The 20,327-nt window shown below is 46.3% G+C and overlaps 1 protein-coding gene across 1 annotated transcript in view; it reads left to right on the forward strand.

Annotated features, from left to right (window-relative positions):
• The window catches only part of LOC126232720 (neuropeptide SIFamide receptor-like), a 132,613-nt gene extending 113,568 nt beyond the window's left edge, over positions 1-19,045 (forward strand). Inside the window, exons 4-5 of the mRNA XM_049942815.1 lie at positions 8,525-8,608; positions 18,674-19,045. Coding sequence (XP_049798772.1) covers positions 8,525-8,608; positions 18,674-19,045 — 456 coding nt within the window. The remainder of the gene's footprint in view (positions 1-8,524; positions 8,609-18,673) is intronic.
• Positions 19,046-20,327: the final 1,282 nt, after the last annotated feature.

The following is a 20,327-nucleotide window of genomic DNA, read 5'->3' on the forward strand; positions in this document are numbered from 1 at the left end:
CAACTGCATTCCAGTCGCCCATGACTATTAGATTTTCGTCCCCCTTTACATACTGCATTACCCTTTCAATATCCTCATACATTTTCTCTGTCTGTTCATCTTCAGCTTGCGACGTTGGCATGTATACCTGAACTATCGTTGTCGGTGTTGGTCTGCTGTCGATTCTGATTAGAACAACCCGGTCACTGAACTGTTCACAGTAACACACCCTCTGCCCTACCTTCCTATTCATAACGAATCCTACACCTGTTATACCATTTTCTGCTGCTGTTGATATTACCCGATACTCATCTGACCAGAAATCCTTGTCTTCCTTCCACTTCACTTCACTGACCCCTACTATATCTAGATTGAGCCTTTGCATTTCCCTTTTCAGATTTTCTAGTTTCCCTACCACGTTCAAGCTTCTGACATTCCACGCCCCGACTCGTAGAACGTTATCCTTTCGTTGATTATTCATTCTTTTTCTCATGGTAACCTCCCCCTTGGCAGTCCCCTCCCGGAGATCCGAATGGGGGACTATTCCGGAATCTTTTGCCAATGGAGAGATCATCATGACACTTCTTCAATTACAGGCCACATGTCGTGTGGATACACGTTACGTGTCTTTAATACAGTGGTTTCCATTGCCTTCTGCATCCTCATGTCGTTGATCATTGCTGATTCTTCCGCCTTTAGGGGCAATTTCCCACCCCTAGGACAAGAGAGTGCCCTGAACCTCTATCCGCTCCTCCGCCCTCTTTGACAAGGCCGTTGTCAGAATGAGGCTGACTTCTTATGCCGGAAGTCTTCGGACGCCAATGCTGATTATTTATCAAAATTTAGGCAGTGCTTATTTAGGAAGCTAAAAATAAAGCACTACAGCGGTGAAACCAAAATACCTAAATGCAGGTGAGCACCAAGTAATGGATTTTGTTCTATATAAACTTTAAATATTGAAAAGAAAAATAGTTAGGAGAATAGTGGATCATTTAAAAGTGACAGACTCCTGGAAAGGGAAAAATAATGTTGAAATATATGAAAACATAGCACATCTGACAGAAACAGTAAGAATAACAAGACTGACATTCTGGATCGTTTGTGTAAATCAACAATAGATTTAAAAACAGTACTGCTCCACCGTTTCGGACCCTTACGAATCTGTATATTGAGCAAGCATTAAAGGAAACAAAAGGAAAATTTGGAGTAGGAATTGAAATCCATGGGGAAGAAATAAAAAATTTAAGGTTTGCTGACGACACTGTAATTCTATCAGAGGCAGCAAAGGACCTGGAAGAGCAGCCGAACGGGATGGACAATATCTTGAAAGAAGGATATAAGACGAACATCAACAAAAGTAAAACGAGGATAATGGAATGTAGTTGAATTAAATCACATGATACTGAGGAAATTACATTAGGAAATGAGACACTTAAAGTAGTAGATGAGGTTTGCTATCTAGGAAACAAAATAACTGATGATGATCGAAGTAAAGTGGATATAAAATGTAGCCTGGCTATGGCAAAGATCGAGTTCCTGAAGAAGAGAAATTTGTTAACATCTAGTATAGATTTAAGTGTCAGGAAGTCCTTTCTGAAAGTATTTGTATGGAGTACAGCTATGTGTGGAAGTGGAACATGGACAATAACTAGTTAAGACAAGAAGAGAACAGAAGCTTTCGAAACGTGGTGCTATCGAAGAATGCTGAAGATTAGATGGGTAGATCACGTAACTTATGGAGAGGTACTGAACAGAATTGGGGAGAAGAGAAATTTGTGACACATCTTGACTAGAAGAAGGGATCGGTTGGTAGGACACGTTCTGAGGCATCAAGGGATCACCAATTTAGTACTGGATGGAAGCGTGGAGGGTAAAAAGCGTAGAGGGAGACCAGGAGATGAATATACTAAGAAGATTCAAAAGGATGTAAGTTGCAGTAATTACTCGGAGATGAAGAAGCTTGCACAGGATAGTCTATCATGGAGAGATGCATCAAACCAGCCTCTCGACTGAAGATCACAACAACAACATCACGTAGACATGACAGGTCGGTAAAGACGACACGAAAAATTTAGAGCGTTGGTCATCAAGGATCACTGAACCGTTCTTCTGTAACCATTGCATATCTCATGTAGGGACTATGTGAGTAAAACAAAAGAGAATGGAGTGTGTACAGAGGCATGAAGACAGTCACCTTTATCTTACTCAATACTCTAATGTAATATGATAGAAAGTCGTTAATATTTGTCAGAAATATCCTCCACCATGGTCTGTACTATTACTTCAGACGACAAGTGAAGCAAGTCCACACTGCATGCTGTTTTTCAAACTTTTGTTGTTCCATTACCCCAATCAATCACTATTATGGACAGGGACGACTGTTCAGAATAAAATGTAATTCAAAACGTACTGCGTGACATAAGTCATGTTTTTTCACTTATACCATATTTATACATCGTTTGACAACGATATAACCTGTTTTGGAACTTCTGATGCAACATAATGCACTTATTTGTCTCGTATTTTATTTTTAGTGTTTGTAATAGCAATTTTTATTACATTATTTTTTTAGGTCTGAGGGAAAGGTAGAGAATACCCAGTCATCATTAACGCAGAGAGGAGGTAAACGTACACAGAATGTGGAGATCTGGAATACCGACAAAAAGAAAACTCTCCAAAATACTGTACAAGATTATATAACCAGAAAAGGACAACTGGCTAAAAGAAAACGTTTTACCAACAGAATTTGCTCACGTCGATTACAATGATCTGCAAGAATAACGGAAGCGCAGTCTTATCAAATTATTTGATTCTTTCTGAAACCTAGGTGGCTTCTCACGAAGAACAGTGTAGTCATTCAGCGTGCAGAGGGTACGACAGCGAAATAGTTCTGGAAGTCAGAAATCATTGTCTTTTAAGTACTTCCTAGAGATGGAAAACCAAAGCGTCCAGGTTTGTAAAGGATTCTTCCTGGACACATTTAAGATATCCGACGGACGACTGCCCCGTTGCATATCAATGCCGGCCGTTTATGTTGTAGTTAACTCTTGTGGAAAGAAACCCCAAGCAATAAAAAATGATGACAACAGTAAAAGAGAAATTCCATCACCATGTCTTTTCAACCAAATTTGAGCTACATTGCAAGCTACCACCAAAAGGCATGTGCATTTTCTTTGATGAAATTAACGTGAAGAATTCAGTGGAACAGAATGAAGCTGCATTACTGTCCATGACGCAAGAAAGAGACGTGCACTTAGGAAAAGGGAGAATTTGAAATCAGACGCGGCAAATATTTAAAATGACTAGTACACATTGACCTTTGATCTACAGAAGACACTCGCGTTCCCGTAACTGTCCACATCAGTAGCATAGTATAAGAGGAATCTGTAGGTGTACAATTTTAGAGTACTTTCATTTAAGGAAAAGAATGGTTTTATCTACATGTGAGATGAAACGGGAGAAGATGAAGATCAGGAGATCTTTCAACGTGTCTAGTGAAGCATATTAAGGAACAAGCAAAACACTGCAAGCATGTGATTTTACATTTCGAAAGCTGCACAGAACGAAACTTCAACATAAAAATGGCACATGCTTTGAAGAAGCTGTTACAAGAACTTGATATGGAAACAGAAATCAGGGAACATAGATTTCTTGTGTCAGGGCATTCGTACCTGCCAAATGATGCCGACATTGGCTTGATAGAAAGGGCAGAAAATCAATCCACATTTATTCGCCAGATGACTGCATAACCATTGTGAAAGAAGAGGAAAGATCTTTTTAAAATAGCACACGTGTTGCGTACTAATTGAATGCAGCCATTGCAAATCGGAAGAAAATTTTGATGGTCACAAAGTGAATTGGCTAGACATTCAGTGACTGAGGTACGAAAAGGGATGTGCATATTCACGAAAATACAAAAACAGCCTCGATCCTGAAATACAAAAAAAGAGGTTCAAATTGCACTGAGCAATATGGGACTTATCTTCTGAGGTCATCAGTCCCCTAGAACTTAGGAACTTAGAACTACTTAAACCTAACTAACCAAAGGACATCACACACATCCATGCCCGAGGCAGGATTCGAACCTGCGACCGTATCGGTCGCGCGGTTTCGGACTGTAGCGCCTAAAACCTCTCGGCCACCCCGGCCGGCCCTGAAATTAAGTTCCATTAAATTGGTGTTGGTGCTTTCCGTCGCTCAACGCCGAAGTTATCAGTGTTCATGAAATTTATCTGGCAAAGAAAGGTAAGGGAAGAGCAGCACGCCAGCTACCAGCAGCGAAGTGCAAGAAGGATGTCTTAGATTTGATGTCTTTTATTTCTCTTATTCAGCACCGTTTCTTCATGTTCATTGCAAGCGCATATCAAAAACGGTTTGCTGAAAATGACGCCGAGTCTGAAGGCAATGATGATTGTTCTCTGCGCGAATACGTGGGTAAATATAGTCAATACAAGAACGCACATGGAAATATCAAACATGGAACTCTTATATTGTGTACTACTTTGTTTGCAATTATTTTAAGGAGAGTACTGTAGCAAGTTCCGTTTCAAACATTGTTGCAGTCGCCAATGTTTCTTTTGTGTACTTCATTTTCCATCGATAAAGTGAAATATAATTGTCTGTTTCAGAATGAAGCAAATTTATGTTTGTAGAGCTTATGCTAATTTTTTGTTCATATGTATTTTTATTCTCTGATATCTTAGAAACACTTTCTGTGGACTTTCACCACTTGTATTCTGAATACCTTCTGCTGGAGGACTGGTGGAACGTAGTGTAAGTGTCCACTACGTCATGGTGCTCCATTTCACTGCGATCTTGAGTGCCGAGCTGAAACGTCGGTATGGGGCAAACATTCCCACTTGCCAGGTTTGTTCTCATGTTAGCCTTCAGTCGTTAAACCTACACCGTCAAAGGTATTTTACATCACCTTCACGTGAGGGCACTTCTCTTGGATCACATTCCTGGTCACATGTCCATGTGACCTTTTTTGCTCTTTATCCTTTCAGGAACAGTTTCCTGCAGTTTGTTCCTTGAGGGAAATCACATCATACTCCTAAGCCGTGTGGGGAACAGCAATTTGGGTACCTCTAACTGATGCCCCCTTCCTTCCCTGTTCTTCTCGCGAATAGCGTGTGAGGAGAATGATTGTCGGTGAGCCTCTGTATGAGTATTACCTCTGATTTATCGAATCTTCTCAGCGTGGCCATTTCTTGAGATGTATATGAGAGGAAGTAATGTTGTTCGACTCTCCCCAGAAAGTGATCATTCGATATTTCAATAGTGAACATCTCCGTGATGCATAACGTCTCTCTTGTAACGCCTGCCGCTGGACTCTATTGAGCATCTCCGTAATGCTCTCGCACTGGCTACAGGAACCCATAACGAAGCGCGCCGCTCTTCTTTGGCTCTTCTCTATCCCTTCTACCAGTCCTAACAGGTGAGGATCACATATTGATCATCAGCACTCAAGAATCGATCGAACAAGCGCCTTGTAAGCCGCTTCGTTCGCGGATGAGTTACATTTCCTTAAGGTTCTTCCTATCTGGCATCTGCTTTGCCTGTTATTTGCTTTACGTGGTCATTCTACTGCAGGTCGCTCTGGATAGTTACTTCTAGATATTTTACGGTAGATACTGGTTCCAGCAAATTGTCAAATACTGTAGTTGCACAGTACTGGATTTCTTTTCCTATTGTAGTGGCAACTTCTGCCACCGAATGTATCAGGATGACCAAATGTAGCAGGAAGAGGTAGAAGGCACCGTATTAAGACTCATCTGAGCTTTCCAAGTGGTTTATTGTTTCCAGCTACAGTGCCGTATTACCCCTCAGTCTGCATCACTGGGTCCCACAATGCTGAGGTCACCACTTCGCTGTCTCCGAAACGGCCTGGTGTGGAATGGCTACCTCAGCAATCCATGCATGCACTGTGTGTAGGCCTTGTATGCCAATGGAGTTGCGGAGTCATCAGGATACCGGCAGTCGACTAGGTGGTGTGCATCCCTGCTGACTCAGCACCGCTTGGCGTGAACTGCAGGTGCCCAGCTGAGCACTTCTCGCCGGCATGGCTGAGATCACGGCGACAACAAGCACCCATGATATGGTGTCTGAATCTGCAGCCCTCACCTCGGGATGCCTCTGGCATGTGTTTGAAGCCAGAATTCTTGCCGTCGTAGTGAGCCATGGAGTGGCCCAGTAGCCCATTGCTGTCTGGCTATGGACACCACATCGGCCTCAGAGGGTCAAAGCAGCAACCCACCGTGGACTGGAAAGCTGGCACCCCATCTGCTGCTGCGTGTAGCTGGTGGTGAGACACGCCCCACCATCCAGAAGAGCTGCCACACTTGAATTAATCTCGTTAGAAACCCACACCCATTTATATGTTGCTGTGGGCCTCTGTTTTGCCATACACTCTGGTTTGCGTCACGTACTCATAACATGCTAGGTTGGTCAGTGGGTGATTTGCGACATGCAAAACTACTACGTATACTCTTTCAGCAATTTGACAGCCCTGTGGCCTCTATTCTACTTTGCAACTGTTGGTATGCATAACTTACTGCAATCTGGCCCGCACCTGGCTGTAACTTGTGCTCAGAATATTGCACAAAACTAACTTTCCCTTTCCTAAACGGTGGTGCCGCCACACTATGTATGCGCAATACGTTATGTGTATTTATTTTCAGTGTCAGTCGCCAGAGTCTGCACCATTCATAAATCCCCTGCAGGTTTATACTGTCTTCTGGCTTTGCAACATTCTTATAGACCATCTGACACTTCCTACTAGACCATTTATATACATTGTAAACATGAACTGTCCAACCACACTTCCTTGAGGTACTTCGGAAATTACATCTGTCGATTTTGTTCAGTTAAGAGCGACGTGTTGAGTTCTATCTGCAATTAAGTCTTTAATTCAGTCGCAAATCTGGTCTGATGCTCGATGAGCTTGTATTTTTTTTTTAATAAACGGCAATGCAGGACGGTGTCAAATGCCTTCGTGAAGTCAAGGAACACAGCATCAACCTGAGCTCAATTGTCTATAGTGCTATGGATCTCTTGGAGGAACAGAGCTAGCTGAGTTTCGCAAGATCTCTCTTTGCAGAATCCATGTTGATTTTTTTAGAGGAGATTTTTCGTTCTCCAAAAACGTCATAAATCTTGAGCCTAAAACATGTTCTGCAGTTCTGCGACAAATTGATGTCAGCGATGTAGACTGCTCATGGAAGGTCGGAAGATTGGGTTTAACGTCCCGATGATAATAAGGTCATTCGAGACGGAGCAGAAGCTCTGATGGTGTCAAGGATGGGGGAAGAAATCGGCCATGACCTTTCACAGGAACCATCGTGGCATTTGTCTGGAGCTTATCATTATGTGCATCTTTCTTACGATCGTTCTTGAAAACGGGAACTAAGTACGCTTTCTTCCAGTCACTAAGTCTCTCCCGTTGTTCCACGAAAAAATGTTGCTAAAGCGGAGCAAGTTCTACCACGTAATCCTTGTAGAATATGTATGGTACCTTATCTGGTCCTGATGCCTTTCCTCTAGTAAGGGATTTTCCATTCCGCTGTCGGTTTCTCTGTATCTGCCATTTTGACTTTCATACGATGATAGAAAGAATGGACCGTGCTATGATCTTCCACAATGAAATAGTTTCGGAAGAGCAAATTTAGTTTTTCGGCCTTCTCTCTGTTATCTTCCCTTTCGGTCTTAAAAAGATGAATACAGTGATAAGCTTGTTAATGTTGTCGTTGAAAGCTCTAGCAAAAATATCCGAGGAATATGAAAAAATTGAAACGTAAGTCGGCTGAAATTGGCTATTGTGGAGTAAACACCAGCAGGTGCGCCTCTCATAGAATGATCCGCCGTTGTTTTAAGCCTTTCTGCTGCTTCGGCCTACTTATTTGCACAAAAGCTGTTCACTTAAACGTACGTAGACACATTTGATATAGTTTTGTTATGCCCCTTCTGTCACCTTAGAATTTAGCATTTACTTCCATTTACAAGCATCGCAGATAGCCCAATATCTATGTCACGTAAAGCAGAGCCAAGAGGATATACGGTTAAACATTTTGTATTAGTAGCTTATTTGCTGCATATAGTGATGCTGGCATGAGAGCCCAGCTTGGGTCGATACTGACCACGTCGTCTCTGGATTTTACCACATTTATCTGATACTTTTGCCAAAATTTTCAGGGTTTATACTGAGCTTCACATCACTGTTCTCGTCTTTTCTAGCACTTTCGAACGCTTTTAAAAGAAATATATGGTTCCATTAAAAATACTTGCTCCAGTATCTCGACTGATACAAGAGTTTAAAGCATTGCCCATACAACAAAACGTTCCCTCTGCCTATTACCATCTGCCGAAATCCTCGTTTCGATAACTTGAACCGTCATGTAAAAGAGATCCAAATTTTAGACGATTCACATTGCATAGACGATAATAACAAAAATGTGTCTATTTTTTTATGCTCCGTTTGCCACACTTGCACACTACATTAGACGGAATGAGATGTCAGTGACACTAACATGGATTCGACCTGTTACAGGTGTGCAAGCGGGATATCCCTGGTGACTCCACGGATGCACAGCTGGAACGCATGCAGCACAAGAGCAAGATCAAGGTGGTCAAGGTGGGTATGCGGTTACTAAAGTAAATAAAGAACTTTGTTAATGAAGTACAGTGAGGTAGTGAAGCTACCAACACCGCCATTAAATAAAATCAAAGGTCTGAGCAAAAACACGATTAATGGCAATAAAGGAATGGAGGAATTTAAAAAGTTTTTAAAGAAAAGTGTCCTGGAATATCATTAGAACATAACAGATATGACGGACCCGTGTAAGGTGGCCACATATCACCCACTCAGGGATGCTCAGGCTAGGCAGAATACTGACCAATTTAAATATGCCCGTAAACACAATTGCCACTCTCAGGCTGGTCACTGCACCGACTTTTAGCCAGCGGAAACTTGTTATAGATGGCTTAACTTTCTGACAGAATTAGAGCTAACCTCGTGCAAGGAAACATTACACCACACAGTCCTGAATGAGCGACCACATGATCAACCAACAAGAAGCATGAATTTACTCATAACACACGACAGAATAGCGAAACAATTAAACTGCCAAAACTACACCTCCCATCGGGCAGTAACAAGAGGAGGAGGAAAGATCACTGTCTTCAATTACACCGGTGCCGGGGACAGGAAACCCGATCGCCGGAGGCCACAAGGCAGAAGAGACACTGGTAACGCAAACTTTAAACCTTCCACTAACTTAACTTGCATTTATGCTCGAACAGGCAGTACACGACCTCCAATGGCAAGGATCCACACATCCGACCGCGCACGCGTCGCCAGTGTTCCCAACACGCCACGGTCACGCGACAACACGCTCTGTCACCGGAGTTCACGTCTTCCCTGCAACGTTGACGGGTCGTGACCGCTCCTTCATGTTAGGTATCTCCCTTTTAAACTCCAGTGTTGAAACTAAGAACTTAAAGAAGCTTGTTAACGTCCCACCAAGGCGAAATGAACAGCAACTACTCGTGGGGCGGTTCTGTATACAACCAACACGCGGGGAGCTCTTCTGTCAACTCGACCCGCTCGTTACACACAACCGACATACATCACGTGGCGGCTCGGTACAACCGACCACGGCTGGTCCGCGCTGGAGAGCCACACTGCCCTCCCGTGTCCACCACACTCTCTCTCTGAGCGCACCACCTACTTCCGCGCCATCACACGAGGTTACAACCGGTCAAAGATCTCACTTCCTCCATAGCAGTTTCCCGGACGCAAAAACGCGGATATCGATAGCAGAGGGAAAAGACAACCAAGCAGCCACTTAATGACAGACAACACATCAAACAAACATGTCAGGGGAAGAAAAGGAAAACCAAAGCAATCTAAATACAAGGGGTCGCACAAGTCGATACACGGCTCAGTGGGTATGCGGTATGGCCTGGCACTCACTTCCTATACCCCCACCACACTGACCCTGCTATAGCTGCGTACAGAAGAAGTTACGTACAGGAAAAAGTACGGCTATCTTTTTCTCCACTGCTTGCCACAGACTGCAGTTTGAAACTGCGTCAGATCGAGTCACACCTGAGATATATACTTGTGTTCTACCTTAGTAATATGTGCGATACCTTAGGTCCTTCCTTAATTTAAAAAAAAAGAAGGCTAAATGTAATGTAGCGATGAATGTATAGGCAGCAGTGTGATAGGCCCAATATGGTGCCACTGTAAGCAAGTTGACCAGAGCTTGCTATGGCATAATGATAAATTTGTGCCTCTCTTCGATCTCTGGTTTATGTGTTTGGATTGTCTCTGCATCATTGGGGTCGTGGTCGCACTCTGCCCCTCACTGTCCTTATGCGCTATCTTAAAACTAGAGGTACCACAAGGCGCACGCTGAAGCGCTGATTAAAGCGGCGTATCACAATAAATATTTAGATGACTAACATACACGCTACGTTGCCAGGTAACGAGGGTATAGAGCGCGCCACTTACTGGGCGCTAGCAGCGTGACTGCATGAAACACAAGTGGCGCGCTGTACATCGTGATTAAAGCGACGTATCACAATAAATATTTAGATCACTAACATACACGCTACGATGCCAGGTAACGAGGGTATAGAGCGCGCCACTTACTGGGCGCTAGCAGCGTGACTGCATGAAACACAAGTGGCGCGCTGTACATCGTGATTAAAGCGACGTATCACAATAAATATTTAGATGACTAACATACACGCTACGTTGCCAGGTAACGAGGGTATAGAGCGCGCCACTTACTGGGCGCTAGCAGCATGACTGCATGAAACACAAGTGGCGCGCTGTACATCGTGATTAAAGCGACGTATCACAATAAATATTTAGATGACTAACATACACACTACGATGCCAGGTAACGAGGGTATAGAGCGCGCCACTTACTGGGCGCTACAGGCGTGACTGCATGAAACACAAGTGGCGCGCTGTACATCGTGATTAAAGCGACGTATCACAATAAATATTTAGATGACTAACATACACGCTACGTTGCCAGGTAACGAGGGTATAGAGCGCGCCACTTACTGGGCGCTAGCAGCGTGACTGCATGAAACACAAGTGGCGCGCTGTACATCGTGATTAAAGCGACGTATCACAATAAATATTTAGATGACTAACATACACGCTACGATGCCAGGTAACGAGGGTATAGAGCGCGCCACTTACTGGGCGCTAGCAGCGTGACTGCATGAAACACAAGTGGCGCGCTGTACATCGTGATTAAAGCGACGTATCACAATAAATATTTAGATGACTAACATACACGCTACGTTGCCAGGTAACGAGGGTATAGAGCGCGCCACTTACTGGGCGCTAGCAGCGTGACTGCATGAAACACAAGTGGCGCGCTGTACATCGTGATTAAAGCGACGTATCACAATAAATATTTAGATGACTAACATACACGCTACGATGCCAGGTAACGAGGGTATAGAGCGCGCCACTTACTGGGCGCTAGCAGTGTGACTGCATGAAACACAAGTGGCGCGCTGTACATCGTGATTAAAGCGACGTATCACAATAAATATTTAGATGACTAACATACACGCTACGTTGCCAGGTAACGAGGGTATAGAGCGCGCCACTTACTGGGCGCTAGCAGCGTGACTGCATGAAACACAAGTGGCGCGCTGTACATCGTGATTAAAGCGACGTATCACAATAAATATTTAGATGACTAACATACACGCTACGATGCCAGGTAACGAGGGTATAGAGCGCGCCACTTACTGGGCGCTAGCAGCGTGACTGCATGAAACACAAGTGGCGCGCTGTACATCGTGATTAAAGCGACGTATCACAATAAATATTTCGATGACTAACATACACGCTACGTTGCCAGGTAACGAGGGTATAGAGCGCGCCACTTACTGGGCGCTAGCAGCGTGACTGCATGAAACACAAGTGGCGCGCTGTACATCGTGATTAAAGCGACGTATCACAATAAATATTTAGATGACTAACATACACACTACGATGCCAGGTAACGAGGGTATAGAGCGCGCCACTTACTGGGCGCTAGCAGCGTGACTGCATGAAACACAAGTGGCGCGCTGTACATCGTGATTAAAGCGACGTATCACAATAAATATTTCGATGACTAATATACACGCTACGATGCCAGGTAACGAGGGTATAGAGCGCGCCACTTACTGGGCGCTAGCAGCGTGACTGCATGAAACACAAGTGGCGCGCTGTACATCGTGATTAAAGCGACGTATCACAATAAATATTTAGATGACTAACATACACGCTACGTTGCCAGGTAACGAGGGTATAGAGCGCGCCACTTACTGGGCGCTAGCAGCGTGACTGCATGAAACACAAGTGGCGCGCTGTACATCGTGATTAAAGCGACGTATCACAATAAATATTTAGATGACTAACATACACACTACGATGCCAGGTAACGAGGGTATAGAGCGCGCCACTTACTGGGCGCTAGCAGCGTGACTGCATGAAACACAAGTGGCGCGCTGTACATCGTGATTAAAGCGACGTATCACAATAAATATTTAGATGACTAACATACACGCTACGTTGCCAGGTAACGAGGGTATAGAGCGCGCCACTTACTGGGCGCTAGCAGCGTGACTGCATGAAACACAAGTGGCGCGCTGTACATCGTGATTAAAGCGACGTATCACAATAAATATTTAGATGACTAACATACACGCTACGATGCCAGGTAACGAGGGTATAGAGCGCGCCACTTACTGGGCGCTAGCAGCGTGACTGCATGAAACACAAGTGGCGCGCTGTACATCGTGATTAAAGCGACGTATCACAATAAATATTTAGATGACTAACATACACGCTACGTTGCCAGGTAACGAGGGTATAGAGCGCGCCACTTACTGGGCGCTAGCAGCGTGACTGCATGAAACACAAGTGGCGCGCTGTACATCGTGATTAAAGCGACGTATCACAATAAATATTTAGATGACTAACATACACGCTACGTTGCCAGGTAACGAGGGTATAGAGCGCGCCACTTACTGGGCGCTAGCAGCGTGACTGCATGAAACACAAGTGGCGCGCTGTACATCATGATTATAGCGACGTATCACAATAAATATTTAGATGACTAACATACACGCTACGTTGCCAGGTAACGAGGGTATAGAGCGCGCCACTTACTGGGCGCTAGCAGCGTGACTGCATGAAACACAAGTGGCGCGCTGTACATCGTGATTAAAGCGACGTATCACAATAAATATTTAGATGACTAACATACACGCTACGTTGCCAGGTAACGAGGGTACAGAGCGCACCACTTACTGGGCGCTAGCAGCGTGACTGCATGAAACACAAGTGGCGCGCTGTACATCGTGATTAAAGCGACGTATCACAATAAATATTTAGATCACTAACATACACGCTACGATGCCAGGTAACGAGGGTATAGAGCGCGCCACTTACTGGGCGCTAGCAGCGTGACTGCATGAAACACAAGTGGCGCGCTGTACATCGTGATTAAAGCGACGTATCACAATAAATATTTAGATGACTAACATACACGCTACGTTGCCAGGTAACGAGGGTATAGAGCGCGCCACTTACTGGGCGCTAGCAGCATGACTGCATGAAACACAAGTGGCGCGCTGTACATCGTGATTAAAGCGACGTATCACAATAAATATTTAGATGACTAACATACACACTACGATGCCAGGTAACGAGGGTATAGAGCGCGCCACTTACTGGGCGCTACAGGCGTGACTGCATGAAACACAAGTGGCGCGCTGTACATCGTGATTAAAGCGACGTATCACAATAAATATTTAGATGACTAACATACACGCTACGTTGCCAGGTAACGAGGGTATAGAGCGCGCCACTTACTGGGCGCTAGCAGCGTGACTGCATGAAACACAAGTGGCGCGCTGTACATCGTGATTAAAGCGACGTATCACAATAAATATTTAGATGACTAACATACACGCTACGATGCCAGGTAACGAGGGTATAGAGCGCGCCACTTACTGGGCGCTAGCAGCGTGACTGCATGAAACACAAGTGGCGCGCTGTACATCGTGATTAAAGCGACGTATCACAATAAATATTTAGATGACTAACATACACGCTACGTTGCCAGGTAACGAGGGTATAGAGCGCGCCACTTACTGGGCGCTAGCAGCGTGACTGCATGAAACACAAGTGGCGCGCTGTACATCGTGATTAAAGCGACGTATCACAATAAATATTTAGATGACTAACATACACGCTACGATGCCAGGTAACGAGGGTATAGAGCGCGCCACTTACTGGGCGCTAGCAGTGTGACTGCATGAAACACAAGTGGCGCGCTGTACATCGTGATTAAAGCGACGTATCACAATAAATATTTAGATGACTAACATACACGCTACGATGCCAGGTAACGAGGGTATAGAGCGCGCCACTTACTGGGCGCTAGCAGCGTGACTGCATGAAACACAAGTGGCGCGCTGTACATCGTGATTAAAGCGACGTATCACAATAAATATTTAGATGACTAACATACACGCTACGTTGCCAGGTAACGAGGGTATAGAGCGCGCCACTTACTGGGCGCTAGCAGCGTGACTGCATGAAACACAAGTGGCGCGCTGTACATCGTGATTAAAGCGACGTATCACAATAAATATTTAGATGACTAACATACACGCTACGATGCCAGGTAACGAGGGTATAGAGCGCGCCACTTACTGGGCGCTAGCAGCGTGACTGCATGAAACACAAGTGGCGCGCTGTACATCGTGATTAAAGCGACGTATCACAATAAATATTTAGATGACTAACATACACGCTACGTTGCCAGGTAACGAGGGTATAGAGCGCGCCACTTACTGGGCGCTAGCAGCGTGACTGCATGAAACACAAGTGGCGCGCTGTACATCGTGATTAAAGCGACGTATCACAATAAATATTTAGATCACTAACATACACGCTACGATGCCAGGTAACGAGGGTATAGAGCGCGCCACTTACTGGGCGCTAGCAGCGTGACTGCATGAAACACAAGTGGCGCGCTGTACATCGTGATTAAAGCGACGTATCACAATAAATATTTAGATGACTAACATACACGCTACGTTGCCAGGTAACGAGGGTATAGAGCGCGCCACTTACTGGGCGCTAGCAGCGTGACTGCATGAAACACAAGTGGCGCGCTGTACATCGTGATTAAAGCGACGTATCACAATAAATATTTAGATGACTAACATACACACTACGATGCCAGGTAACGAGGGTATAGAGCGCGCCACTTACTGGGCGCTACAGGCGTGACTGCATGAAACACAAGTGGCGCGCTGTACATCGTGATTAAAGCGACGTATCACAATAAATATTTAGATGACTAACATACACGCTACGTTGCCAGGTAACGAGGGTATAGAGCGCGCCACTTACTGGGCGCTAGCAGCGTGACTGCATGAAACACAAGTGGCGCACTGTACATCGTGATTAAAGCGACGTATCACAATAAATATTTAGATGACTAACATACACACTACGTTGCCAGGTAACGAGGGTATAGAGCGCGCCACTTACTGGGCGCTAGCAGCGTGACTGCATGAAACACAAGTGGTGCGCTGTACATCGTGATTAAAGCGACGTATCACAATAAATATTTAGATGACTAACATACACACTACGATGCCAGGTAACAAGGGTATAGAGCGCGCCACTTACTGGGCGCTAGCAGCGTGACTGCATGAAACACAAGTGGCGCGGTGTACATCGTGTTTCCCCAGAATCGCAACGAGTTGCCACATTCTCAGTCTAATGTTTGCTCTTTTAACAAGCTGTACATGTTGTAACAATATTTACTGTTTTCATGGAGGACTTTATTTGATATTTTCTGCTGTTTGAATTGAGCTCCTTAGCTCATCATGTATGTTTAAAATTTTAACGTCTTTTAATCTATGTTCTCCTTTTCACTGCAGTCAAGTATTAAGTACACTCCTGGAAATTGAAATAAGAACACCGTGAATTCATTGTCCCAGGAAGGGGAAACTTTATTGACACATTCCTGGGGTCAGATACATCACATGATCACACTGACAGAACCACAGGCACATAGACACAGGCAACAGAGCATGCACAATGTCGGCACTAGTACAGTGTATATCCACCTTTCGCAGCAATGCAGGCTGCTATTCTCCCATGGAGACGATCGTAGAGATGCTGGATGTAGTCCTGTGGAACGGCTTGCCATGCCATTTCCACCTGGCGCCTCAGTTGGACCAGCGTTCGTGCTGGACGTGCAGACCGCGTGAGACGACGCTTCATCCAGTCCCAAACATGCTCAATGGGGGACAGATCCGGAGATCTTGCTGGCCAGGGTAGTTGACTTACACCTTCTAGAGCACGTTGGGTGGCACGGGATACATGCGGACGTGCATTGTCCTGTTGGAACAGCAAGTTCCCTTGCCAGTCTAGGAATGGTAGAACGATGGGTTCGATGACGGTTTGGATGTACCGTGCACTATTCAGTGTCCCCTCGACGATCACCAGTGGTGTACGGCCAGTGTAGGAGATCGCTCCCCACACCATGATGCCGGGTGTTGGCCCTGTGTGCCTCGGTCGTATGCAGTCCTGATTGTGGCGCTCACCTGCACGGCGCCAAACACGCATACGACCATCATTGGCACCAAGGCAGAAGCGACTCTCATCGCTGAAGACGACACGTCTCCATTCGTCCCTCCATTCACGCCTGTCGCGACACCACTGGAGGCGGGCTGCACGATGTTGGGGCGTGAGCGGAAGACGGCCTAACGGTGTGCGGGACCGTAGCCCAGCTTCATGGAGACGGTTGCGAATGGTCCTCGCCGATACCCCAGGAGCAACAGTGTCCCTAATTTGCTGGGAAGTGGCGGTGCGGTCCCCTACGGCACTGCGTAGGATCCTACGGTCTTGGCGTGCATCCGTGCGTCGCTGCGGTCCGGTCCCAGGTCGACGGGCACGTGCACCTTCCGCCGACCACTGGCGACAACATCGATGTACTGTGGAGACCTCACGCCCCACGTGTTGAGCAATTCGGCGGTACGTCCACCCGGCCTCCCGCATGCCCACTATACGCCCTCGCTCAAAGTCCGTCAACTGCACATACAGTTCACGTCCACGCTGTCGCGGCATGCTATCAGTGTTAAAGACTGCGATGGAGCTCCGTATGCCACGGCAAACTGGCTGACACTGACGGCGGCGGTGCACAAATGCTGCGCAGCTAGCGCCATTCGACGGCCAACACCGCGGTTCCTGGTGTGTCTGCTGTGCCGTGCGTATGATCATTGCTTGTACAGCCCTCTCGCAGTGTCCGGAGCAAGTATGGTGGGTCTGACACACCGGTGTCAATGTGTTCTTTTTTCCATTTCCAGGAGTGTATTTTAGACGTTTATTTCATAATATGTTTCACCTCCCGCCGCCTTGATCCCCCTCATCCCCTAGTTGCTCCTGTCCAACCCCAGCCCTCTGCCACGCATTCACTGTTGTGTCCCCCCTACCCTCCATCTCTACACCCTTCATCTCCTTTCCCAAGGTGGCTTCCATCAACTCCCTCTCTCGGATGATGCCCTCTCTCCCTCCATTTATCCCTCCTATCTGATCTTCATCTCCCCCTCCTTTCCTCTGTCCTTTCCCCAGGCTCTCTCTTCCCCGCATTCCATCCTGTTTTTTCCCCACCTACCCTCTCTCTGCTTCCTCCCCCCCCCCCACCCCGAGTCCGTTTGAATTCGCCTCCTCTGCTTTTGCCCACTTGTGTCTGCCCAGCCCCGCCCCCCTCTTTTGGGTCCTCGTCCTCCGTCGGCTCCTTCCCCCCTCCCCTCCACTTCGTTTTTCCTCTGCTTTGGCCCCCTTTTCTTTCCCATCACCTGTCCAGGTTCCCCCTGTCTGCCCTCGGCTGTGGTGTGTCATATTTGTGCCTACTTTTTAGTGCAGTGTTCAAGAGTGTGTTGAGTGTTGTGTGTCTTTCCAAAGTGTTGCGAACAGAAACCATGCTGTCGCTGGGTGTGATTTTTATATATCTTGCGAACAGAAACCAGACTGTTTTTTAATTGTCTATTATTTTACCTGTCTTCTTCCTGTGTATTTTATTAGCATCACCAAACCTTTGTTTTATGTTTTAAGTTCCGCAATTTTCAACCATTTTACCATTTAAGTCACCGATTTTATCTCCTGCTTTTATTATTTATTATCTTCATTTTTTAAAACAAATTCTCCAGGCTGAAGAGCGGCATACTAAGCTGCTGCCAACCCGCCCCCCTTCGGGGGAAATCGAAATTCAATAAAGGAAACAAATTACAGATGACATCTTTCTGGATAAGATACTCTCAGTGGTATCGAAATCTAGTCAAAGTTTTAATCCCAAACTTATGCGACCTGCTGGCTGCATACTTAATATACTGAAAATTTGTTTACTGTTACTGCTATAAGCGATGTTTAAAACTGTGATAAGTGACAGTCCTTCTGTTAGACGACTGAAACAGAGTTTTATTGAATAATAACGAAAAAAGCCTTGTCTGGCAAACTTACTGACAAAGATGATGTGTATAGTAGAGCTATACTGACCATTTCTCGGGAGGCAACAGCACTATTCAGGGCACTTTGCCGTACTGGTCGCTTTACCCCAGCTTCCCCTAAGAGAGGTACTGTCGGCAGATGCTGGTGGTGGTGGTGATCCTGTTCGTGGCGTCGTGGCTGCCGCTGTACGTGATCTTCGCGCGCATCAAGCTGGGCGGCGAGCTGGCCGCCTGGGAGGACGAGGCGCTGCCGGTGGCGACGCCGGTGGCGCAGTGGCTGGGCGCCTCCAACTCGTGCATCAACCCGCTGCTGTACGCCTTCTTCAACCACAAGTTCCGGCGCGGGTTCGCCGCCATACTGCGATCGCGGCGCTGCTGCGGCCGCCTGCGCTACTACGAGACGGTGGCGCTCTCCGGCTCGAGCGTGCGCAAGTCGTTCAACAACAACAACTCGTCGACCCGGCGCCCCGACACGTCCGTGTCGTACATCTTCAACAACACGGGCGTGTAGCGAGCGCCGCGCGCCGGCCCCCGCCCCAACTGTTGCTCTCTCAAGCCGGCCCTCGCGGCCGCACCGGACCGGCGTCGGCCTCGACGCGACGGGTTAGTGCCGACGCGCGACGTCGCAGCAAAATAAAAACAAATAAAAGTTTCCTCCTCCGGCTCTCCGTCCCTCTCTGGCACACGAGCGCGCACACGCACGCACAGACACACACACGACACACGTTCACGTACACGTACAAACACACACTCGTTCAGTTCACACACGGCGGTTTGACACACGCGCAGAGAGGGGCGCGCGCTCGGGAGCATTAGATGGTTGTAGTTGTTTGGTGAGCGGCGCGGACAACGGCGGCCAGCGAGACGAGCCTTCACAGCAGCGACCGGCCGTCCCCCTCGGGGACGAAAATATTTTGCTGCCGCCGTTAAGGCTCGCCTCGTTGATCGCTGTTGTCGTTTTTTAAGGCTAATTGCGCACTCAGAGGAAGTACAAGTCACCTGGTGAGTGAACCTGGGGATTGGCACCGGCACCCTTTTTTTTCGCACAGGGCTCGCGTCTCGCCTCGGTCTGGTGGCCGCAGATAAGCAGTTAATTTGTGCCTCAAAGTCAGCACCCCTCTGAAAGAATAACCGCTGCGGCGGGCTTCCAGTGCGCCATCATTTTCAGTGAAGATCTGGAGAGCTAATCAAGGTGGCTGAGTATGGCAACATGAGACGTTCTGTCACAGGTACACTAGCTCTGAAATGTACTCTTACCAATCGAAATGTATTCATCTGACCATAACTGCCACGGAGGGTAGTGAAAACTGATTACTTATTACAGTCACAGTTGCTATATAATATATATAGTTGCTTACCAGTTGCGGCCATCATATATATATATACTAGCTGACCCGGCGAACTCTGTTCCGCCTTAAAGCCAATAAATAATCGGATTTCGGATGTTAAGTTCAATTTTTTATTAGGAAATGCAAATAAAACATATTAAGTATTTTAATGATTCTTTATTCTTTATGTTTTTTGGTGCATAGCTTCCACTCTTCAATTAAGTACCTTGTGATACACGACATTTTTCGTTTTTTAATCAGGCGCAAGAACAAACAACGCAGATGGTCTTTCGACCCGTGAACATGCTACATATAATTGACGATGTTGTTCGCTCGACGATTTCGCATTGCCAACCGAGCCGTTTCACGAGCTGCCTCACTTTGCTCTTGTGATTGAGAAGCACGATGTCGAGCCCTACTAAGGCGGCGCTCTTCACGGGCAATTTGTTGTTCTTCTTCAGTCCT

This window comes from Schistocerca nitens, chromosome 1 (assembly GCF_023898315.1).
Source record: "Schistocerca nitens isolate TAMUIC-IGC-003100 chromosome 1, iqSchNite1.1, whole genome shotgun sequence".
Taxonomy (NCBI): Eukaryota; Metazoa; Arthropoda; class Insecta; order Orthoptera; family Acrididae; genus Schistocerca; species Schistocerca nitens.